The sequence below is a fragment of the Uloborus diversus genome, chromosome 7 (assembly GCF_026930045.1).
Source record: "Uloborus diversus isolate 005 chromosome 7, Udiv.v.3.1, whole genome shotgun sequence".
Taxonomy (NCBI): domain Eukaryota; kingdom Metazoa; phylum Arthropoda; class Arachnida; order Araneae; family Uloboridae; genus Uloborus; species Uloborus diversus.
In genome coordinates, this window is record NC_072737.1 from 28233123 (window position 1) to 28259689 (window position 26567).

Here is a 26567-nt window from a genome sequence, read left to right on the forward strand (position 1 = left end):
ATCATGTTTTCCCCAATCTGGAGTTGCGATAGAATCGCAGTCGTGGGGTTTTTTGTTTACACTTTACACAAATAACGATTGCAAAAACGAAACTTTTTCATACACGAGCATAAAAAGTTCATTTTTGATAAACGATAATTTCATTTTTCTCCTTTTGAAACTTGTTATTTCCCAAAAAATGCGGTAAAACATTCCCGATTTTCCTCTGAATTTCTTAAATCTTTACCTGCTGCAAGGAATAGTTATTACCATTTGTGAGAAAAAAAAAAAAAACTTACACATCTTTTAAAACATTTTTTTAAGCCTAAAAGTTGTAGTTTTTTTAACTTCAAAATATAATAATAGTAACGTCAGCTTCCAAATTCCGGATCCTGACGTTTTTCCGAAGGCCGATTTTCGGGTCTTGAGTTGGCCGAACTTCGGATTAACAGGTGTAATTTAAGAAATCACTACTTATGTTTTAGAAATTTATTCACATAAAGTTTCCCGAGCTTTCAGCTTTCAATATTGGCCGAAATGGTTCTTAAATTTATAATGTCGATGATTTTCTTCATCGGACAAGTTAAATTTATAGCATGAAAGTTCAACTACGTCTTTACAGTTGCAGTTTCGAACTCGATGGCTTGCACCTTGAATAAAAATCTGTACCTTACAAAAAAAAAAAAAAAAAAAATGCCAGATTTGTGCAAATTTAATTTAAAATAGAATCCGGTTCACGAAGTAATAAATTTTTCGGTGCAACAACAAACAACGCGATGCAGTGCCCGAGTATGGAGTTATATGGATGCCTCACTTCCCAAATCGATTAACTCCATAAAACAAAAAGTCCAGAAAAGTTAAGAAGGGACTCCTGTTATCCATAGGAGTGAATAGCTCTCATGTTACATTTTCTGCCATCACATGGTCAGAAATGTACTGAACCAAAACTTTAATATAAATTCACATGCTAAGCATTGATAAAGCACTATTAAAGCAGAAATGAGGATTTTTTTTTAATGGAGTTAATCGATTTGGCAATTGAGGCATCCATATCTTAATCATTTACCTAACTCGTGTAATCTTTATTTTTTTTTCCTACAATGAGTATTTTTATCTAGAGCTATAACAAGCAATGTCAAACAACTTGTAATTCAAGTATAATTAAAATAATTTGTAATTAAATGTGCATTCCTAATACAGCATGAGACAATTGAGGCAGTGAGAAGCAAAGGGATTCAAGTGGACTATTTTAAGTCTCGAGTAAAACGCGTTTAAAAATCAGATCCTAGGTAGGCTTTCATCGAATTTTTTTTCTAAATCATGCTGTACAGCAGCAACTACCAGGGCTACCACTACAATCTCTTTCCCCAAGACAGAGGAGAGGTTCACCTACCATGTGTACTGGTTATCTCCAAATTTTTAATTTTGCCACTCGCATCCCTTTGCTTCTCACTACCTCAATTATCTCTTAAAGACAATTATCTTTTCTTTTCAACAATCAGTATTTTTATTTAGAGCTATAACAAGAAATGTCACTCGAAATTCAAGAACAATTAAAATTATTTAAAATGACTTGTACATTTCGTACGTTGCATGAGACAATAATTTCTTTAAACTGATCAAAGTGTCCTTGCGTTCGGGGGTAAAACACATGTAGGGCCAGAAAAAAAATTTAAAAGCTTTAAAATGACTTTCTGGAAAACTGATATTTTTGACCTTGATTGTTTTCGTTCAAGTACAGAAATAATCAAGCGAATACTTACACATAGTTTGGGTAATTTCCTCGGCTTCCAAACTCTCCACCTTTTTGCTAACAGACGTCACTTGAACGGCGTACTTTTCTCCGGGCACTAAGTCCTTTATTTCACAAGATGTTGTATTCACAGTTCCTATAATTAAAATCCATGACAACAATAACATATATCTCAGGGCTACAGCTATTGAAAATATAATTTTACTCATAATTTCCCATTATTTCAAGTAGACAGTTCAGACAGTCAAGACTGCATTTCATCGTTGATATCCTCACGATGTACGAAATATTGTTTTAAACGAAATAGCGAAACACAATTAGAGTCTAAATTCTGGATCATGGTTAACTTTTCGACGCATAAATAATCACTATTTTTCCGAATACTTAACATAACAATAAAGTTAGATCCTAATACGGCACAATAATAAAAAATACTAGAATTTAACGTTTAGTTGTACAATATATCTATCGAATTCAATGGCCATAAGTAAATAAAATATGTGAGCATAATTCATATTTTTAATTTTGCATTATTTAATTCCAAGTAAACTATCCAATCTGACTACTACTCTGCTAAATGTATTCGAAAACACACCAAAAACTAATGATTACCAAATATATTTTCACACGATACTTAGGCATAGATCGTAATTTTTGCTAAAATAATGTGAAATAAAATTTGAATGAAAGTAGCAAGCATACTATAGTGCATACAGTTCATTTCCCAGTTACGTAAAACAAACTACACATGACATACGACACAGGAAACTGGTTAACATCCGACTTCCTGAGAAATAGTCCGAAATGTTTTCAGCGTAGATTTTTAATGCCCTCTCTGCTTGATTTCGAAAATCAAATTTCAAGTTTGTTTTAAATGAACATAAAGATTACAAGTACATGGAATAACATACAGCTAATACATTTTCAACCACCAATTTTTGGATATAGTCCGACCACGAACAAATGGCGCTTAATTTTTAAATATACCTTTAAAGAGTGCCTTAACTCATTTGAAGAAAAAAAAAAGAAACGCCAGCACAAAATTGAATTGATATTATTGTTTAAATGAAAAGATTTATTATCACTGCTTTTTAATTACCTTTCATTGCATACATGAATGTTTGCTTTTCTAATGATGGATTAAAACATCTATTACGATGCCCTATCTTTTAGGGTACCCATGAGGTCTATATAAGAAGTATAAGAAAAATTATTTACCCATTTCTCGCCAGAAAGTAGCTCCCGTGAGTTGATATCGAACATTATAGTGGTCATACAATGAACCAGATGGAGCGCTCCATAAAAGTATCATGTTGGTGCTGCTTGCTTTTACAACTTGAAGTCCTTGAGGTGCCATTGGAGCTGAAACCAAAGTTAATACAGTGTTATCCCTTTGCTGGTATATATGTTTCAGTTTTTAAATATCTTGCACATGGAAAACCTCTCTCAAACAAAAATTCTCTACTGAAAAAAGTTAATAGAAAAAGGCGCGTAAAAACTCTTTTCCACAAATGCAGGGTTGCCAACCTTGGAGAAACAATTTGTGGAGCATCTGCTGTGACTTTGAGGAGCATTCTGAAATTATGCGGAGCAGCTCGAGATTTTGTGTAAAAAGCAATAAAAAAAAAAAAACCTCTTATCTAAAATTGTTTTTGAGCTTTGATAAATCATTTTAAGCACTAGCATAAGAATAATTATTTTTAAAACCTAAACCACTTTAACCCTATAACTTTAAACACTATGTCATGCTTTGAGAAAAAAGGTTTAATCTTCATATTTATATGCCTAATAAACTAGCAAAATAAATAAAAAATAAATTTAATTTTATAATAAAATTTTTTTGGTATTCCTGGTCAAAATAAAGACTAAGCGGGAAATACGGAGCAGAATAACTTCTGTGGAGTTTCGCTATTTTTGTGGAGCAACTCCGCAAAATGGGGAGCATTTGGCAACCCTGCAAATTTAAATTATTGGCCAAATTTACATCCATTGCATTAATAAACTATACCTATCTTTTTTACAGATAATACAGTTTATAAAAGAAAAGGATTAATGATACATATTGGATGATCGGTATAGTTTACAATGGCTAGCTTAAAATTGTTATGCTTAAAAGTAATCTGTCAAAGGACAATCGGACTACATATTTATTTAACCAATTTAAAGTTATTGACAGCAATCTTAAGGACATATTTCTCTCTTCTATTCTCTGACTTACGTATTATTTGGAAGTAAGAATGTGGCTCGCTCCATAAACCAAAACTGATTGCGTAGACTTTGATCTCGTATCCAGCTCCAGGATACAGGTCCGAAATGATCAAAAAGTTGTGCTTCGTCAATTTTTCTTGGAGGTATCGCGTATCGTTTCGAATGTACATGACGGAATATTGGTCTTGACGGCTGGTGACGTCTGATTTCCAACTCAGATTCCATCCTCCGCTGGGTCCAGGCTGTAGCAGTTCAATTACTGGAGCAGACGGTTCTGAAATAATAATAACGGCACTATTAAGACGAACTGATGTGTGCATCACATTTCTTCCTTTTACACCAATTTAATGTTATTTCCCCATTGTTGGTAATTTCAGTGTGATTCAATAGTTAACTCTCTAAATATCACCAACAGTGGCCCAAATAAAACCAGATTTAAAAAAAAATCCGCCAAATTTGTCGCCAAGTTGGCGAAAAAAAAAACTGGCGATACATCGTCATATGTCCGCCAAATTATAACACCACTTGGGTTTGCATCGAAATTAACAATGATTTCCCGCCAAAAAGGAGCAAAAGACCCCTTTAGAAACACACGAATGCAATCTAAAGGAGAGGTGCACAACTAGACCCCACTAGGAGTCTACGTACCGAATTTCAACTTCCTAGGACATACCGTTCTTGAGTTCTGCGACATACATACGCACATACGCAGATACATGTCGTTGTAATTAACTTGGGAATCGTCAAAATGGATATTTCTGGCGTCTATACGTTCTTAGGTATATATGCACGTGTGGTCGGGTCGAAAAAAAAAAAACAAACAAAAAAAACTCAACATTCATTCAGGGGTGAGCAAAAGTGAAATTAAGGTTGATTTTTGAGTGAAAATTTTTTCGCGAATACAATGCTTCCTTTTTTGTAAAAGGAAGTAAAAATGTAGAATAAAACGATCTTCAAACAAGTACAGCGTTGGAGAACGAAATTATACTCTAACTACGAATTTCAGAAACATACTTTGGAACACAGGATACAATTTCTCAATCAATGAATACGTTAGTTTTCGAATAGGACGACCGGTGAACACGAGCGGTTGATTGCACGATGGTTAATCATGTCAGTGGTTAGGGTCCCGTTGTTACGTACTTGAGCATACGAATGCCGCACAAGCTCTTTCAACTTTGATTCAAGCTGCTGACTTTTGATTGGTCAAAAATACTAATACTGTCAGATCAAAGGATCTCGAAATGCGGTTACTGTGGATACGATATGAATGACTTCTGGTTATTAGAGTGCTTCTAGTAAAGCAAAATTCAGACTGCGTCTGTACGGCACGTGAGCTCCGCTTTTTTCACCCTAAAACCAGTTTTCCATCGGCGTTACCATGACAGCAAGCCGTATTGTACGAGACCCGTCAACGAGACGAGAAGCTAGATATCTGACTTCCGTAGAGATTTGAGTTGCATTTCATTGGTCTCTACGAGATGAGCGCGCTCTCTCTGTTGAGTGAGAGTACAGATATGTGCTTTACCCGCGTTCACAATGTATGAATGCTTCTCCCATTTCGGAAAATGTACGTCTGTCCGCTTTATTACGTGGCGAACGTGATGTGCGGACGATGTCTGAATCACGCTTAAGTGTCCGGTGAATCCAAGAGCGGATACAGCATCTGGTTTTAGAGAAGGTCAATTCTGGAAGGGAGGGGTCATAAGTGTCATTTTGGAGAACAAATAGAAGGTCTGAGGCGTATTTTTAGAAGCATTAATTTCTAAAGCGGGACTCTAGGCTATCTTCTGTCACTGAAAGCAGGTTCATGATCCTAATGACACCTTTCTAGATTCGCGCTTGGATGAGCCTGGGTTAATTGATCGTCTTATTCAAATGCGGCATATGTACCGATGCACAGGAAGAAACTCAATACGCATCACAAGTAGGCTTGCCAGACGTCCCAGCTTGACCAGGACAGTCCCGGATTTCAGGCTAAATCCCGCTGTCCCAGCAGGTTTATTTCAGGTCCCGGAAAAAGATAAACTTGATTAGATGACCAAAACATTAACATGTAAGAAAAAAAATGTTTAAATTTATTCGCTTGTGCCATTACCCTTGGTTTAGGCTCATTATTAGTATTTATTCATAGCACTGAGAATGAACTACCCTCTAAAATACGCTAAAAATCAGCCAGAGGTGTATTCTCTTCAGCGGTATTTGTGATCCAAAATTTCCAAAAACTTTGGGCTGACAACACATTCTAAAGCTGAAAATTATTTAAAAAATAAACTTTTAAAATGTTTATTTTCGATAGTTTCTGTTAGCATAGTTCAAAAGTTTTTAGGGGGGGGGGTACTTAAGTCCACCGTCACCCCTGGTTCCCTTTTGAATACTCGCGACGGGGGGAGGGGGATTCCAGTGTCCCGGTTGAACATTTCAGACATCTTGCAAGCCTAATCATAAGCCGAATCTACCTTACAGATAGGTTCTTTAATCCAATCCATTACTCAAAAACGTCTAACACAATCAATGGACGCTATACTACGTATTACATCTACTGTAACTAACAGATCCGTATTTCAAAAGAAAAGCAAACAGTGGGAAATATTTATTTAAACTCAAAGCCGATAATTGTAGTCAGTTTTATATTTTTCTTATTCCTCTTCCTTCACGTAATGGGTCATGCAGAAGCAGCACGTTTGGAGGTGCGATGAGTAAATTTTGAACCCTCCTCCCCGCGTGTGTGTGTCTGTCCGCTCAAGCTCAGAAACTGCATAGAATCAAACGAAATTTGGTACGCATTATGTACCAGTACCCCGATGGTAAATAGCACTGAACAGTTTTTGGCACCATTTTCTCCCAGGGTGCGTAGCAATCGAACTTTTTTCCCCCGCTAACATGTGACTTCTTATTCCAAGATGCGGAGGACGGATGCAGACAAAAAATGATCCATTGGTGGTAGACCGCAGACAGTACAAATGCTGATTCAATTTTGGAACCAATCGCTCCAAAATCTGCATCATTTCATCATAACCATTTTTTTTTTTTGCTGAACTATAAAATATTACAACATGTGTATCAAGTTTTGGAAATGACTCGTATTATTATATCCCTTGATCTTTCGAGCAGTGGCGGATTTACTAAGGGGGCGGTGGGGGCGACCGCCCCCATCGTAACCGTCATTTTCTAAAACCAATAATACAGAACTAGGAGGAATTACTAGCAATCGCTACTAATTTCAATCAAGTACATTCCACAAACTGACTTTAAATTAAGTTTAGACAGTGTAGTCGAGGATGGACAGCGTTACCTACTTCTTAATTTGAACCTAAGCTTGGCCCTTCCCCTTTTTTTGAACTTTAATGATTTTTACGTTTTTATATGTATCTTCCAACTTTTTTCTTACATGGACTACACTATACTGGTATAATTATACATTGCTATGACTTAGAACGGTGAGGTTTCCAACCCTGGGGATGATAAACCCTAAAGGGGAGATTTGACACTTCAAGGGGCTGATAAGTTCGTAAGGGGCAAAAGGGGGGGCATTAATATTTAAAAAGCAGGATAAAGGGGGGGGGAATTGACGCCCTGCCCCCTACGTAACGGGTTTCGGGGGAGGAATGGCTTTTACGGTTTTCAACCGCCACCCCCTTGAACAGACTATAAATCCGCCCCTGCTTTCGAGTTATTTATTTTTTAACTAGATTCAACTAAATGTTTAAGAACATAGTTAAACTATTGCTAGTTATGTTGAGCTGCAAACTGAAAATATTTTACCATTTCACTTTCCTCGCTATTTCACTTTATTCCAAATTTTCCTACTAAGAGAGCCAAAAGGACAATTATATAATTTCATCTTTAAATGATGATGGTAATCAAGTTTGAATCGAAAAAGATGGAATCAAATTTGTTTTTTTCTGAAAACACGCAATAATGTGGCAGCTAAAAATGGAAATATTGATCCTAAAAGTGAAGAATTGGAAAACGTTAAAAATACAGTTGGCTCTCTGTTTAACGACTTTCAAGGGACCACAAAAAATCGTCCTTAAGTAGAAATCGTCCTTAAATAGAATGCTTTTAACATTATAGTGTACTATCTGGGACCGTGAAAAGCCGTCGTTAAATAGAGAAAGTCGTTAAATAGAGCATCGTTAAACATAGAGCCAACTGTATCCGGAAAATAACCGTAGATCAGTGCGATTGTCTCAAAAACGATAAGTCGAGACATGTCAACTGTGCGACTTACTGGTAGCTTGATAAATGACAGTGGGATCACTGGATATTCTTTTGCTGACTGCGGAAACGCTGATGGAATAGTTTCTTCCGGGAAGCAGTGACGTCAAATTGATGCTTGTGTTTCTTACAACCAAAAGACTTCCGCCGCTGTTAAAAGCTTCCATATCACTGTATTTCACCTGGGGAAAAAATTAAATTTTAAATTTAAATGCTAAATAATAATAATAATAATGCCGAAACGACAAAATATATGTCTGGATCGAGTGGTAAGCGGCAAAGTCAAACAACCATCAGTAATTTGGCAGGACAGGGGCAACCTGAACTTATTTTTTTAGGGGAGGGCGGAAATTCTCAATTTACCGAATAGAAAATCCGAATTTCTCCCAATGATGATAATTTTGACGAATCGAATTCCAAGTTTTGCCGAATGATGATAATTTTGTCGAATAGAATTACAAATCTCTCCCAATGACGATAATTTTGCCGAATAGAACTCCAAACTTCTCCCAATGATGACAATTTTGCCAAACAGAACTCCAAATTTCTCCCAATGATGATCATTTTGCCAAACAGAACTCCAAATTTCTCCCAATGATGATCATTTTTCCAAACAGAACTCCAAATTTCTTCCAATGATGATCATTTTACAGAATCGAAATTCAAAATTAGCCAAATGGTGATAATTTTGCCGAATAGAACTCCAAATTTCTCTGAGTGATGATAATTTTGCCAAGTCTTTCGACAAAATTGGCCGAATAACGAAATGTTTGGAAGGTTATTACAGTGACCTCTCGTGAGTTCCCATCGGGAACTACTTTGTGTTGGCAGGGTTATCATTTTTATCAGAAATATTTTTATCAGGACAACACGGAAATTTTGATGTTGAGAGTGCTTAAAATTTTACTAAACGGTACATTTTTTCAATCCTAATTTATGCAGAAATTCAAATGCATTTATTTACGTACGTGCACTGTCAAAAATGAAACGCTCAATTTTGACGATTCGGCAATCCTCGAGCACTATTTCGTTATTTTCGACGATCCTTTCGTCACCGAATCACGTGATATTTGACGAAACCAGAAATCTCAAATTTTTGACGAAATTATTTCGTCCCAATTTCGTCATATTGCAGTGCATTCTGGGAATTTTCGTTTCAGTCTTGTACTTGCTCGTTAAATTATCTTACGGAAATTATCCTACAAGATTCATAAAAAAGGTTAGTATTTATTGAAATTTGTATGTGCAATGTGCCTTCTTTTATGTATTGTTACATTTTTGTTTAGTGTTGTGTTTATTGTTGTATTTAAAACACATTAAAATTGAAAACGAACGGTTCGATTAGGTTTAGAATTCTGTGTGTTGTTAACTTTGAGTCACCTCCACGTTAGGCTTAGTTAGCGTTATTTTTTATTTATTTATTTTTTTTTTTTTGAAAAAGAGAATATTGGTTTGTTGACATTTATTTCCAAAAACGTACTTCCTTTATTTCGTTAAAAAAATTACAAACATGACTAAAGAATTTGTACGAATTTAAACTTACAAAAAAAAACACTCCACCGTAGCTAAACTAACACAGATGATAAACAGCGCTTTTATAAATGGCATAGAATTTTGAAGCTTTTAATTTCAACGTGGAATATATTACATGGTTATATGTTTTCATTCTTCTCCATGAATTTTACAAAAATAATTCTGTTAAACGAAGTGTATTTTTTAGTTTAATAGTTCAAATTTGTTTCATTCCGCATTTTTATTTTCTTAAAAAAATACTATGTACCAATCCCCCAGTAAGTATTGATATTTTTTCTTCTTCCACTCTACATTTAATGTTTTTTTTCAATATAATAATTTATACAGTAGTTCCCAAAAGTGTTCGCAAACTTATCATTTTCAATGAAATATTGCTATACCCATTAGTAAAAATTAATATTTTGGAATGGGTAAACAATATTACAAAACTTCATGAAATATTTAAGTAGCAAATTAAAATTGATTTTGAAGAAATTAATAATCAAAAAGTATCAATAACTTTATAACACAAAAGTGTTCGTAGAAAATATTTTAAAATAATTGTTTAGCAATCTTTGAATAAAATCGATGAAACTCGAGGAAAAACAAAGCGCTTGATGCAATAAAAAATAAATGCAAACCGTTTATATTAGCTTTTGGATCCGAAATGATACCGTCTTTTGTTTTGTTAAGCTTGTAGACAAGACTTTTAAATGCTTATCCCATGTTGTTTATATAATCTCTTTCCCTGCAGCAGATGTTTCTAGCAATAAGTGCTTATGTTCATTATTTGTGGAGCCTTTTTTTTTTTACTTGCATAAAACATGAAGTAAAGTAAATATCAATTTAATACAAATCATTTTAAGATAGAGAAAATATTATTTTCCATAAAGAACTCTATCTTTGTGCTTGATATTTCAGCAGAATATTTTCAATATTTTTTCAAAATTTTCCGCAAATTAAAATAAATTATTGAAAGTAGAGTTTTAATGTTTAACTTCGATTTAAAAAGAAAAGATAGTATAGCAGCATGTTTGAAAATTGTAATAACAATAATAAGCATTTTTTGTTTATTTTCCCACTTCATACACTAAATTTATAGGTTTTTCTATGTCAATTTGTGTTACATGATTTGTCATAATTATGAATTTTTCCATTATACATAGTTTCTACAGCTAAAATAAATGCAGCATTAATTTTATTGCCATATTTGCCGCCTGAAGGTATTGTCAACAAAAAGTGAGAAATCCCGGTCTACATTAAGTCAGACTAAGAAGCATTTTATAGATGAACTTTCAATAAATCCAAATTTTTTGTTGGAGCTGTGATTTTGCTGGATACAAAGTAAAATGTCTGAAAATTTAACCGAACTTCAATTGAAAAATTGAAAGGATAATGAAAATATATGAAAAATTAAAAGGATAATGAAAATATATGATAAGAAGTAACAAGCTTTGCTTGTTTGCACCACACTGGTCCCTATTTTCATTATAAATCTTTGGAAAAAAAATCCATTGATATCAGTCAATTAGTTCTCAAGACACAAACAAACAAGGAAATGCACTTTGTTATTGGGTTTCCCCTATCTTTGGCAGCTCTTCTCCCTTGGCGTTTTTTTTTTTTATTTACTGCGTGAAAATTGCATATTTTAAAAATCAAATATGCTTAGTTAAAATGTGATACTCCCTTCGTCTCCGTCCCAAACTAGTAAGTAGAGCTACGTTTGAATATTTTTGTACTAGTGATTGATTCTGATGATTTTATGATTTTGTTCGAATATTTTTTAAAGATTTCAAGATACTATACTATCAATTAAAAATTTTACTTGGCAAGCATTCCCTCTTAAAATCATTACCCGCTGAGTTAAAAAAATCCGAAGTACACACGCCCTTAAGCTACGCCCCATTTTGTAAGTACTCTACCCCAAATCAGTTTTTTTTTCTACTAAATCCCTATCCATCAGCTAGAAGGTTGCTTTATGTAATTATTATTTAACTTATGAAATGGAGCTTGGCTTCGAGTGTTGGAGCCCTGGGTTTTTGACTCGAATTTGATAATGGTTTAAGGAGGTAAAGCTCGGTAAGTAAATGTTGTTTATTGATAACATAGCACAATAAAATCTCTGAAAAAAGTGCAAATAAAATCATAATCACCAGTTTCAGTACTACTTAATTCATAAGTACTTTATTGGAACTAATTTGAGTAGGGGGAGAGAGTACTTCAGAAAACATTCGTGAAGAAAACGGAACACGAAAATCGAAAAAAAAAAAAAAAGAAAAACGGTGTATTTTGGCTATCGGTTAAAATAAAAAATAAATTTAAAAAAATAAAATCACAGATCAACAATTTTCGCACTTTTGATTTTTTTATAGTTCAAAAAAATGAAAATTCACGACTTGATGTGCAAAAGAATTAACTCGTTTAATGGCTAAATAATGCTGATTCTCGATAAATTGAAGAAACTCTAATTCTAGAATATTATTCAGAAATTAATTTCAGAAACTAACTTAGAGTCTATCTGCCTAAATAAAAATTTTGTTCATCCGCTGTAAAAATAACTCATTCTTGCAATCTGCTTGAAAAAAAGCTGTCAGCATTGAAATCATCATATATTTTGAAAAATATGAAAATTAAATCAGATGCTTTTCAAAGTCACAAGCGAATCGTAGCTTTTTAACTTAAGGAAAAAAAAAAACTCAGATTTTGAAAGATATCGTGAAAACATGTTTTATTTCAGAAATAAACTGATGAATTTAATCGTAAAACTTTCCTCGAAATAGAAAAAAGATCCATGTGCATGAGGGCATACACCCATGGACTTAAACCTTTACTTATTATGTTATATATTCTCTTTTTAAAACTTTTTTTAGGATGGATCCAACATCACGGAGATAATTGGAACAAGGACAGACGAAGACTTTTTCATAATTATAACAATATTCTAAATGTTCGTATATTATACATTGATTTCATGTTACACATGTTTGGAAATAAAAGTAAAAACTTAGGGAGGAAAAGCAAAGGTATATTTTTATAATTATTTAACAAACATTACACTAAATTAATTTTACCGAAAGATTTATTTCACATCTGCATTTTTTTAAGATTTATATTTTCAAATACCTTTTGCAATTTTGGCAGAAAATTGCTTTCAAAGTATGAAGTATGAAATGCATGCAATAATAAAATTCCTGTATTAAAAAACAGGAATTTTATTATTGCATGCATTTCATGTGGCCAAATAAACATTCTACATACAAGCAAAATTAATAAAACAAATAATTAATTAGAAAAAGAAAAAGGTAAGCTTTTTCTTAAGATTATCTAATTTTATTTCTGTATCTAATTTTAGAACAAATATGTACTAACTTAAAGTTGTCCAATTTATTGTACTTTTTCTTTGAAATTTGTGGTATAAGTTGGATAAAAATCTTTTTTTTTTCCTGGAATTTTTCATGCGATGCAATGAAGAAACTTCTCAGCAATTTTCTCCCGAGCATATATCGATCTAACTGTGCATAAAAGTGGCACATGATTTATTTTTCCAGAACCCAATGTCTGCTGAGGAAGTAGCACTTTTATATTCCCAGTAGGGGCAGGGCGATGTAGGAATTTCAACATCGTGATGCATCGCCGTCCTTACATCGCGATGTAGCGATGTAGTTCAAACAGTTTGAAATATTCTTCCCGCTTTAGGGGCACCCCCCTCTACAATTAGGGGAGTTTTCCTTACAAAAATCCAGGCTTTTGTCAGATCTTTTTCTAATTTGGCACATAGGTTCTTTAATCACATGGGGTAGTACCCCATATGAATACTACCCCATGGGAAACTATCCTATGTGGATTTCCAGCATCAAAGAATATCTGGGCCGAATCTGGAAAAGATCCGACGAAAACTGGATTTTAATAAGGAAAACTCCTATGGGGTTTGCCACACATAGCGGGGCGAAAACTACACTATGAGAATGCCGAAACATCAAAAGACAAATGTACCAAATTTGGAACAGATCAGACAAAAAACGGCTTCTTTTAAGACCCCCCCCCCCACACGTGGTTTCCCACTCCATAGCGGGACGAAGACGGGAATTTCCGAGCGTCAAAGGATATCTATCTGTGACAATTTTGGAAAAGGCATGATAAAACTGGTTTTTTGTAAGAAAACCCCTCATTTGGTGGTTGTCCCCCATAGCGGGGCGAAACCCACCCTATGAGAATTCCTGAGCATCAATGAACGAACCTCTTTGCCAAATTTTGGAAAGATCCGACAAAAAATAAATTTTTTTCAAGGAAAACCCCATCGGGGTTGCCCCCCCCCCATACATTGACGAAAGCTAACCTCCGTGAATTCCTGAGCATCAAAGAACCTCTATGGCAAATTTAGAAAAGATCGGAAAAAACTTTTTTTTATATAAGGAGAACCCCCAATGCGGTGTTGCTCCCCCCCCCCCCAATCATGGAGGGTTGAAAACTACCATGTGTGAATTCCCGAGCATCAGAGGACCTCTGTTCCAAATTTGGAAAAGATATGATAAAAACTGTTTTTCTATAAGAACCCCTCCCGTATGGGGGTTGCCCCCCATAGCGGAAAGAAAACCACCCTATCAGAATTCCTGAGCATCAAATAACGAAACTCTACCAAATTCGGAAAGATCCAACAAAAACTGGATTTTTTGTAGGAAAACTACCATAGGGGTTGCCCCCCCCCCCCCATAGAAGACCGAAAACTACCCTGCGTGAATCCCCGTGCATCAAAGAGACTATGTGTCAAATTTTGAAAAGATCCAACAAAAATTGGATTTTTTCAAAGAACCCCCCCCCCCCCATCGCCCGCCCTCCCCTTATAAAGTGATGAAAACTACCCTGCGTGATTCTTGAGCATCTAAGAACCTCTGTGGCAAATTTAAAAAAGATCGGACAAAAACTTTTTTTTAATACGGAGAAACCCCAATGTGGGGTTGTCTGTCCCCCCCACCCCCCACATAGAGGGACATAAACGACCTTGTGTGAATTCCCGAGCCTCCAATAACGAACCTCTGTGCCAAATTTGGAAAATATCCGACAAAAATTAGATTTTTTGAAGGAAAACCCCCATTATGGGGGGGGGGGGGTTGATTAGATATCATGGGGAGTTTAATCTGCAATGATTTCTTTTACCTTTTGTAAGAAGTTGTTTGTTTGCATTTTTACATAAATAAAAATTCGCTTGACATATTTTATGTGCCTCTTTTTTTTTAACAATTACTTGTCTTTTTTTTGATGGGGGGGAGGGGGCTGCAGGCCCGTTTTTTCATTTTTTTCCCAAATATGACAAAGAGTCTGTACTCAATAAAAATTTTACAGAAAACGAACTAAAACAACGGCCAGTCATGTATAAAAACATGAATGTTCAAAAATCAAGACGGGAGGGGGGGTCAATTGACCCCCTGACCTCGTAAATGACGGGCCTGTGAAAGTGACTATACGTAATAAAGTGGGAAACTACGGTGGTAAGATTCTGAAGTTAGGATTTGATCACACGCACACGAATCTTATAAAATACAGTCGAACCTCGTTATAACGAACTTAAAGGGACCATTAAAATCGATCATTATAAAAAGTTGGTTCGCTTTATTCAAAAAACAATAAACAATAAGACAAAGATTGCAAAAAAGTTCATTTCAGCAGTTATTTGTTTTAAGCGTGTTCGAATTAACGAGGTTCGACTGTATTCTCAAAAAAAAAAATAAATAAATAATGTGCTCAAAGAAAAAAAAAAAGGAAATAAATTTTCTTAAAAATTTACGAAATTAACGTCCTCATATATGACGAAATTAATTTGACGAAACTAATGCTCTCAAAACTACGAAAATGATTGTTAATTTGACAAAACTAGAATGAAGAAATATTTCTTTACATTTGACGAAATTCGCATCCTCAAACCACTAACAAAAGCAGTTTCTTCAATTTGACGAAATGTTCGCTCGGAGCATATCCCTGGAAGTGGTTTCGTCAAAAACGAAGAAAATTTCGTCAAATTTGAAAGTCCATTTCTGAGAGTGTGGATGACCAGAAATCGACAAAAATTCTAAAATCGTAAGAATCACGAAAAAAAAAAAAAAAACAGTCGACAGAAAATTATTTCTTGTAGTTTATAGGCAAATAGGTAAGGATTATAGATAGTTCAAGGTGACATGGCATCTAAAAGATTTTTGTTCTGAAACAACTAGACGCCAATGTATTTTTTTTTTTTTTTTTTGGTCACCCGGGAAACTATTGAACTAATTAAATAAACAAGTACGTAAATAAAATAATTTATTAAATGTCTGGCTTTCGAAATTTATTTCAATATTTCAGTTAATTATGAAATGAGAAACTGAATACTTACACGGTAGGAATCTTGCGTGCTATTTCTGCTAGGCTCCCACTTCAAGAAAATTTCCCCGACGTTTTCCGATGATGAGGAAACGATACGAACAGGCAGGGGCCCTAAAAATCAAAGAACAAACAAACTTTTTTTTTCTTCGCTGAAATTAAGCGAATGGGCTTGTGAGAAACCTAATGCTCATAATTATTTAAATAAACCAGCATACAGAAAAGAATATTTTTTTGAAAGATGTGAATAAATTTTGACAGAAAGTCCTAGTTTGACGAATCAAAACAAGCTGCACTTAAAACAGTGATATTGATAGTAAAAATATTATTCGCTGTTGATGAGGAATCTTATGAGATTTTCAACTGTAAAATTGATATTGTAAAACTTTTTTAAAAAGAAAATTATTAGATTTCAAAAGTTAAAACATGTTAAGAAATTTTTAGATAATGATTTGATTATTATTGGTCTAATAAAGAATGACAAATCATTAAGAATTGAATACTTACTTGTGGTAACATTTGCGGTGACCGGCCAACTAGCAACATTGCCACTCACTGTCTTGACAACCACTTCATAGGTGGATCCAGGTTCCAGATCTTCATCAAAAGTTACCACCCGTTCCTCATCCTTGTCGATCAGGTATCGAACGGTGTTTCGGATCCCCAAAGCCACTTGGTAACGATCGAACTCTGACAGTTTCTTTGGAGGGTCCCATCGAACATCAAAAGCAAATGATTCGAGTTTATTCTTATCGTACGTCACGTTTGTGGGTGGCAGAGGAACTAGAGAAAAGTCATTGGAATTTACAATTTATTAAAGGGCACGGCTATGAAATTTAAATAAGCATGATTAACAAAAAGATAAGATTTACAATACAAATGTGACGACCATCAACAGGCTCTGATCCCAGCTAGACAGGTCCTAGTCAATTTACTAGTCTCCAATGAAGATCAATGGCCCTCTTAAAGTTATCTACCCCCTTGCTCATTACCACTTTTTCCGGTAAGCTGCTCCAAGCGCCCACCATTCTACTATAGTAATAATTTCTCTTAATTTCCAGATTAGCCAGAGATTTGAATAGCTTAAAACAGTGACTCCATGTCCTGCTTTCCGTGCAAAAATTTAATCCATTAACATCTTTCATTTTGAGAAATATAAACAACTGAATCATTTCCCCTCAAACTCTCCTATGCTCCAGGCTATACATAAAGCCTGGAGCAAAGGAGGTAAACTTTTTAAGACTAGTATTATAATCTAAATTTAAAAGCCCCTATACTAGCCAAGTAGCTCGTCTTTAAGCCTTTCCCAGTGGAGAAATATCTTTCTTGAGATAATTAGGACAAAACTGAACAGATTTCTCCAAATGAGCTCTTACCAAACTTCTATACAAAGACATAAGAACTTTCTTAGACATATTTGTTTGATATAGATCTACTGATAGATTTTGTCTGATTAAGATGTATGCCACTAGCACCAGTGTTCAAAAATATTAAGGGACCATCATTAAAAGCAGTATTTTACCTGTTCTGTACTGAGCTTTGGTAGGTTCGCTAATTTGGTTTTGGCTGACTGTCTGCACTGAGATGTTGTAATTCCTTCCAGGCACCAGGCCATAGAAGGCGGCCTGGGCAGGTCCTGGTGGGTCCCTTTCCTTGTCGACAAGCAGTTCTGATTGGAGGGCATCTTCGGGAGCAATGCTCACTCTGTACTTCTCGAAAATACCAGATGGATAAGGAGGCTGCCAAAGAACTAAAAGGGTAGTTTCATTTCTGAACCAGACGATGAATCTTCCAGGAGTGTTGGGTTCTGAAACGGGAATAAATTGAATGAGTCATAAAAAATTCCACTTTTTTTTTCTTCAGAATGAACAAAATAAGCTATTTTTTGAAATAAATTGACACAAAGCGTCATACACAGGCAACAAAATTAAAGTAGCTGTTAAAGATCGAAAGAAAATATATATTTAGAGCTACTGTAAAAAAAAAGTTCCTTCCATTTTAAGAAAGCAGGCTTTACTCTCTCAATTTAGTAGTTAAACAATGAGTAAACTATCAAATTTATGTTTCTTATTAGGGCATTGCTGGGCTTATTTTTACTAGACGTTGTACGCCAGGCTCTATATAGCTAATTTTTAAGATTTACTCTTTCCCAAAGACATTCTATTCTTGTTATTTGTGTCTTCACATATAAGAGCCCTAATAATTCAAGTTTGCATAACTGCATCAACACAAACCAAGCTGGAGAGCTTTGTCACGGCTAATACTTGTGAAAACCTACATAAAAACTTTGGCAAGCCAACTCCGTTTGCTTCGCTTGTTGCAATCAGGATACTGCATTCCAGATGCTCAGTTTGATATCAATGCTCGTCTTGATTTCAAAAAACAAAATGTTAAGTATAATTAATCAATTTGCTTCTTAATATGATTTAATTACGGCCATATTTAAACCACATCAATATCTATTATGTCAAGGGTTCTCAACCTTGAGTGTGCACCCCCCCCCCCCTAGAGGTGCGTAGAAGGCTGTAAGCAACTAGAGGCTATCTACGTATAACGGCTAATATCCATTACATTTCATTTTCAAACGCATACAATTGAAAAATTCTATTTACTTGTGGTGAAGTTTGTGGTAACGAATGTTGATGAATCCTGTCCATGGAAGACGGAGAAGAGCTGCACTTCATAAGATGCCCCAGGCGTCAAGTCTCTCAGCAGGAATGGAGCCACGTGACTGATGTAATTATTCCGCACCGGAATATCGTCCTTTTCTGAATGTGGAATCAATGATAATTTAAAACCGGTGTAGCCTCCGCGCTTCGGAGCTTCCCACGAGGCTTCAGCTACTTTTCCTCCGAGTACAGTTACGGTTAGGTTGACTGGGGGGTCTGGGGCTGAAAAAAAATGCAGAATGCATTATAACACAGGACTATACAGAGCTACATATCACAGCTGAAATATTAATTGAAGAAAAAAAGTCCTCGTTGATATTTTGAAAAATAGAAATTTACATATTGTCACCTCAGGGCAACAGTAAGATATCTTATAGTGTTATTTCTGGGATTAGATGTCTAAGTGTTGCTCGGAGGCGACGATATTCTGCTTATGAAATGAGGTGACAATATGCATTGAAGCACTGAGTTTATTTATTTTATTTTATTTTTTTGTCATTCAGCAATTATAAAATTACCAAATCTCACACAAGATTTTATGCCATCGCAAACGGTATTCGATACTGATAAGCATAGGTGGCTCGAGCTGGGAGAGGGGGATAACTACCAATTCACTTCCAAGAGTAAAGTGGTCTTACCCTTCAGGAGGGGATACCGGGGAAGGTTATGACTCCCCCCCCCCCTCACCAAACCGTCGACACTACTAAACATAATATTTTTGCTCAAAGAATCTTTATATAGAAAAAAGCCAAAATCACTGATCGAGTAACGCTCTGACGTCACCAGCAATGATGATATTCATAAGCATGAACTACTTTACAATAGAGCAGGCTTATTGCATTTTGTATATATTATTACGAAAATATTTCAATTGCTGAGATACGTTTTTTTAACACGCTTTTATTAGCTTCACCTGTATGTATGTATGTATCTTGTAACGGAATCTTGCAGCTCAAATTTCGACCACTTCCTGCGATCGGATTCTTTTGAAATTTGGCACGCGACCTCAGACCCGATGACAATGCAATATTCTATAATCAAATTAATTAATTAACTCTTTTAATTGTTAGTTTCCTCCAATTTTAATCAATATTTTGTCATAAATCCAACAATGTGAAAAAGGAAAAATTAAAAAAAATACATTAAAAAATGCTTGTAAAAATTATTTAAAAATATCTACAAAAACCTTTAATTTTTCTGCATCAGACAAAATTTGTTCCAATATTCCAAGGTAATTAGAACATGAAATATAATTGTTTTTAACTAATTTCATGCCAAAATTTAGGTGAGCCTTCAATTGGAAATTCATTGCTGATCGGACCATTGTTGAACAAATCTTTTATTCAAATGCATCTCAAATTTTCAAAGTAATATAAATATGATTTCCGCAAACATACATCGATGGCTCACAGTAGCTTCCCATCGGGGTGCCCTTGTCTTAACTTCAAGATATTACCTCGCACTCGTTTTATAAATAATTTCGTCGCCAGATAATTCTCCAACGTAAGACTAAAAAACAAAAAATAAAATAATAGTTTAAAAAACTAAAAAAACACGCTTTCGTAGCAAAATGAACTCAAAAGTGAAAAATAATCTTTGGATGATAGTAGTTGACCAATCACTTAATTTTAATTTAATACAAAAAAGCGTGGGGGGGGGGGCTTCTTATCAGTTGTCTTGAATTTCTTACATTTGTTGTCCAAGCAAAAATGTAAATAGACAGCACCCCACGCTTTTTTGTATTACATTAAAATTAAGTGATTGGTCAACTACTATCATTCAAAGATTATTTTTCACTTTTTAGTTCATTTTGCTACGAAAACGTGTTTTTTTTTCAGTTTTTTAAACTATTATTTTATTTTTAATTTTTATTTTTTCAACTATTGCCAATTTTTTGGCACCAAAAAGAGTTTATGTATTTTGATCTCGCCGGAAAGGAACAATGAATTACACAAAATTATGTGATCCAAAATTCCAACGATTAAAGTATCCCCAAACAGCAGTTGCTTCACTCGAATGAAGAAGTAATTTTCACCCGTCATACCTTGACGAGTGATTTTCTCGTTTATAAATTAAATGTAAACGATCGCAGCACTCTTTTCTAATTATTAAAACATTTTATAAGTAATTTGAAATGCTACTTCTTTTCACAGCTTATAAAATTAATTAGTAACCTTTTTGCCCTATTAGGTTCATTATTCCTGGCCGATTTGGTGCTTTCTATTGGCATCCAAGCAGTTTCAGAAATTTTTCGCATCCAAAACCGTAGGTTCGTACGTAGGAGCAGAAGGGGGGAATTCCTCAGTATGCCCCCTGTATCCGTCCATGTTACCCTCTCACTTTTCACAGTTAAAAACAACAATCGGGTGAAAAATTATTTTTAGGGTGGATTGATTTATTTCACAAAATTTAAACTGAAAATTTTAAATAAATGGACTTTTTCATGTTATTTCAGAATAATTTAACTCTGAATTGACACGGGGAATTCTACGGCGGATATTCGTCCCGATTTTTGAGGACATATTCTACATTTTTTAGAGGTCATTTAATCAGGAAAGTAAAATCCAATCATCTAACCCAATTTTAAGCAAAAAAAAAAAAAAAAACCTTAGGGGGGGGGGGGGTCTTTTGACCATTCATTTTTTTGTGCATCAGTCGCCAATACTGATGATAGTCGAAGAATTGAAAACACCCTTTTAAGAGCATTATGTTTTCAGACATCATTTTACCTGATTTGTGATTATTATTAAAAAACAAAGAACATGAGTAAAATTCCCATATGTTCGATTTTAATTTTCCTTAAAAAATATGGTACAAGAACACAATAGAATTTTTTTTAACATCGGTTAAAACTGTTTTTATAGAAGATATTTTGCTGCGAAATTCCGGGAAACTAAGTAAAAAGAATTTATTGACTGAAACATTAGGAATCAAACGTTTGGTATTGTAACATAGTAATTACATTTTAATTGAATCTGTTTAAAAATATCAACATTAATTTTTTTACGGATTCACGAACGTACATCAAATCACACTACAATATTTTATACCTCTCTCGAATTGAGTATCACCTGTTTTAACTAGATGGCAGCACTACAAGAGAGCGTATTGTTTTCTCTTTTGATTTCACTATTAATCCCATATAGTATTTCTAAAGATGCGACTATTTTAATTCAAATTCAATACTAGAAGAAAAAAATCACAAGCAAATCATAAAGCAGAAAAAAAGGTTAGAAGCATTTTCTGATGAAGGATAAAGTTCTTCATCGTCCAACTAAGATTTAGAATGAAACTGCTCTCCTGCAGAATGCATGTGCTATCAACACTAGGGATTGTAATACTGGACCAAAAATTCAATATCGGTATTCGGTATTTTTAAAACGTGATACCGGAATACCGGTATTTGAAATTTTTCAAAAAATGCTTGAAAACATATTGTTTCGATGCCACATTTTATAATTTTGCACAAAAATTGTATTATTTATGAAAACGTATTAACAAATATAAAACAAGGAACAAATGTCATAATAAAAAACAAATAATAGTAAAAAATATAATACAGCTGTTGAATTGTCTCTAATCCTGGAACTCATTTTAGTGCTCAATTTTCCTACAGTTGAAAATACTCTTTCTGAACTCACGCAGGTCGGTGGTACTGTTAACAATGCACGATACACCTCCTCTTATTATATTAGAAGTCCTTCATTTTCAGGAAATTCGGTCTCTTGCCTGCTATTTTTGGATAAATCATTTTATGTGTGTTTCCTTTGTATTGTGTGTACTATGATTGTTATTTTTTAAATTTATAATTACACAGCTGTAATTTCCTTCCGAGAGACGATACTTTTAAAAAATTAACATCATTTTTTCTTGAGCAGGAGAGGTTTGAGTATACTTTTCATTTGCCCTTTAGTTCGAAATTTACGATAAATTTGACTATACCTGAGCTTGTTAGTTTCTCGTATTCGTTTACTCTTCAAAATTCTTTACAATCAATCAGTTGACACATATTTTCAGATATCTACATAATTATTTACATAATTTTCAGTAAATATCTGAAAATATGTTTCAATTGATTATGCTTTACCTCTATGCAAATTTTCAAGGCACTATGTAATTTCTAAATATTGTCTTGCCAATTATAAAGCCGAATAACGAGACAGGACAACAAATTACAATTTGTTATGCTGTCAAGAAAAAGTTTTTGTCGAAATGTAGTACAGTTGAGACAAATAATTAGAAAAGGAATCAAAGAACTACTGCAATTGATGGTTAGATGAAATCGTTCATAGGACAAATGCATGCAAAATTACACTCGAAACTAACTTTCACAAAAGGGAAAGTGAGTGATCAGGGAAATGGAAAAAACAAAAACAAGGTGCACAAAAGCGCACGGCACGAAAATGCGATTCATCTCCCCATCTAGTAATGGCAATATCAATTTGCAATCTTTTCGCTACTTTTGTTTAATGATATTCTATTAGTTCTTGCTTTTGAAGCAAAATTTTTGCATTAATAGATTGATTTTGGTTCTGTTTCATGGAAAAAGAAATGAACATTTAAAATATAAGTAGATATTTAATAAGTAAAATCGAAAATGTTTTAATTGAAACTATTTATTATTTTTATCTAATACCGAAAATAACAGTATTTTACCTCAGCAAATACCGGTATTTCGAAATTGCAAAAATTTCTCGAAATAGCGGTATTCTGTATACCGGCATTGCAATCCCTAATCAATACGCTTGAGCATTTCTTAATTTTATTAGGATTAAAAGTATTTCTTTTACCTACGTACGAGTGGAAAGATCAAAATCATACATATATTTTGCTTCCTGGTAAATACTAATTTTTACAAGAATGCTTATAGTAACTCTATTCAGGGGTCCAGCCCCTTCTCTAAACACCACGAAGCCCCCCCCCCCCGGAGGAGCTAAAGCTCTCCCCCACCAAAAGAGAACATCACCCCTAGAGTTTCAATGGCGCAGTTTGCACCATGACCTCTCCTCCAGTTTGGCCACCCTGAATAAGTGAAAAATCCCTAACAGTTGTCTAAGTTTAAGACGTCACTTCCAGGCCCGGATCGATAACTTGGACACCCCAGCAAAATATTAGCAGGGCCCCTCAGCACCAACTGGATTGCTCACCTCTCCACCCCCCTTCTAATAATGAATTTTTAAAAGAGTGATTATTTTTTGTTTTTTAACTGCTTTAATATTTCCACCTATATTTTGAATTCATTTGTTTAAAACGTTTTATTTATTTATTTATTATTATTATTTTTTGGTTTTAACTTGCCTGTTTAAACGCTTTTGGGTAGCTATGCGAGCTTTTAATCCCGATTTTTAAAAACTAATTTTATTGATAACTTATCTCAGCAAGGAAACAAGTCTCCTACAGCTTTACATTGTTTCCCCCCCCCCCCGAGATCAACCAAATTTGTCATTTCAGTCCAAGTTTTAGAAAGTACCAATTTTGGCAGTTCCTAATAAGTTATTTCAATTAGTTAAGATTCGCTTTTGTTCTTACTTAATAGGTGTTGAGTTTCTATTTTTTCCTAAATTTTCACTTCATTAAAAAAATTTAAAATTTGAGCATAGGTTCTTTTAATTTAGTATTTTGCTTCTTTTTTGGTTTCTTGAGCTGTGGATACTTTGGTGCTGTGATTTCCTCTCCCCCCCTGTACTGCGGGGTGTGCGGGTACGTAGATCCGGGCCTGCAGAAATGTGCCTGGAGGTCAGGTATTAGAAACATAGGGTTGCATGGGCAATCCATACGCACTACATGGACTCAAAGACTGACAAAGGAAAAAGCAAAAACCATTACAGAGAATGAAATTTTATTACAGAAAGCGAAGTTAACATAACTGACATTACCGTCGCTTCATCCTGGCCAGCTATCTTCAGGACATTCAGCGCCCTCTTGCGCATCTGGATTGCGCATGCGACCCTGTATTCCTATATGAGGCAGTGAGAAGCAAAGGGATGTAAGTGGCAAAATTAAAAATTTGGAGATTACCAGTACAAATAGTAGGGGAAACTTCTCCTCTGTCTTGTGGCAAGAGATAGTAGTTGTAACTCTGGTAGGTGCTGCTGTATAGCATGATTTAGAAAAAAATTCAAGGAAAAGCTACCTAGGACGTCATCTTTATACGCATTTTACTCGAAACTTGAAAATGTCTGCTTACATCCCTTTGCTTCTCACTGCCTCATATGATTCTCGTTTAATACTATATGCCTGACCTCCATAAACATTTCAGACACGTTGCTCCGAATCACCCTGTATAATAATTTGCAAATGAATTCTTGTTTAATGTGGAAAAGCTGAACTTACTGGTGGGCAGTTCGGAGGTCCACAGTAGCTTGTCTTGTACACTCCCGTTGGAGTAGTACAGCTGGAATGTGTACTGTGTGCCAGGAAGCACATCATTGATGGTGATGAGCTGGTTGATGAGGGATGGATCCACAGTGAAGTTGGAAGCAGTACGATATCCGTCGGATGGCCGGTAGGACACGCGGAACACGCCCTGGTCCGGGGCATCACCGGATAAGCCAGCAGCTTCTTTGGGGATGCGGAACTTGAGTTCCGCCGGCAAACAGACCTAAAGAAGTAAAAGATTCAATTAATCACAGGGAAATGTTCAAAATGAATGTTTTGCAACGACTGAAGAATGTTTCAAAATTTCTCATTACCACGCTGAAATAACCAAATAAACAAAACATCTTATATAATTAAAAACTGAGCATATGTACCTATGTATGCAACTATGTATGTATGTCCAAGTTACTTCTCCCGAACGACAGTGAACTGACCAACGAACCAGGTATCGATGGATTCGTAATCTTACCGTCGTCATGTTTGGCTATTTAACATCATCCTCCGTTAATAATTAGCGGAGATATCAATTAAAAACTATCAATTATGACACATAGATTTTGACATAAAATCCCTAAACTTCGAAGGCTTTCCTCCATTCAAATTATATTCAGTGCTTCATCTCAACTTTCCGCAGCAATGCTTTTATTAAAATTTATAGCGTGAAGAAAATCATTGAGACGAAAGATCTGTTGCCATTTGTTTTCTTGAATATGAATAAGTAAAATTCTTGCTTTTGTTTCAAAGGCTTTTCTTGTAATCGGGGGATTTAAAGTGTTTCCTTTTTAAGCATTTTTATTATACTTGGCTTGATTGTCACGGAGTAATCTAAGGCTTGCTTTTGCTTATATTTCAGCAACTAGATGACTTAGATACTTCTGGATTTCACTAAATGATTTGCTTAATCTTAAGGTACAGCTTAACGTCGAAAAGTTAAAATTCTGAAATAAAATTATTATTTCGGTTAGGATGGAAAATAGCAAATTTCATGTGATTTCCCCATTAAATGTTAAACGCCATTGCTACAAATTCTGTTGCCTTGCAAATGTAATGCTAATAGTAATCATAATGAAAATTTTGAATCAAGGCTTCTCTGGAGCAAAAGAATGAAATTTATTCACTGACGTTGCTTTCTTAGGGATTTTATCCTCATCTATGCCAATAATCGATAACGGAGCTAAGTAAAGATACATACTAGGATCTTTATCACAAGTAACTTATACGCTGTGAACCATTCTTTTGCTTATATCTCAGCAACTAGGTCACTTACAGACTTCGGAATTTCACTTAATGATTTGTTTAATCTTAAGGTTCAACTTAATGCTAAAAAAATTAAAATCTAAAATAAAATTTTGTTTGAAAACGAAAAACTTTAAAATAACAGATTTTTTTAAAAATACTAATCACTTATCATAATGCACTCAAAAGGATAAAATAACTTTTCTGGGTCAGAAAGGACAATTTAAGTATTCCTGTAGTTTTCAATTATTCTAAGAAAA

The 26567-nt window shown here is 34.6% G+C and overlaps 1 protein-coding gene across 1 annotated transcript in view; it reads right to left on the reverse strand.

Moving 5' to 3' along the window:
- Positions 1-25549, reverse strand: part of LOC129226352 (tyrosine-protein phosphatase 10D-like) — a 77264-nt gene extending 51715 nt beyond the window's left edge. Inside the window, exons 1-10 of the mRNA XM_054860954.1 lie at positions 25541-25549; positions 25027-25294; positions 18637-18915; positions 17547-17831; positions 16532-16807; positions 16038-16138; positions 8175-8343; positions 3951-4214; positions 2951-3094; positions 1743-1868 (exon numbers count right to left, since the gene is read on the reverse strand). Coding sequence (XP_054716929.1) covers positions 1743-1868; positions 2951-3094; positions 3951-4214; positions 8175-8343; positions 16038-16138; positions 16532-16807; positions 17547-17831; positions 18637-18915; positions 25027-25294; positions 25541-25549 — 1921 coding nt within the window. The remainder of the gene's footprint in view (positions 1-1742; positions 1869-2950; positions 3095-3950; positions 4215-8174; positions 8344-16037; positions 16139-16531; positions 16808-17546; positions 17832-18636; positions 18916-25026; positions 25295-25540) is intronic.
- Positions 25550-26567: the final 1018 nt, after the last annotated feature.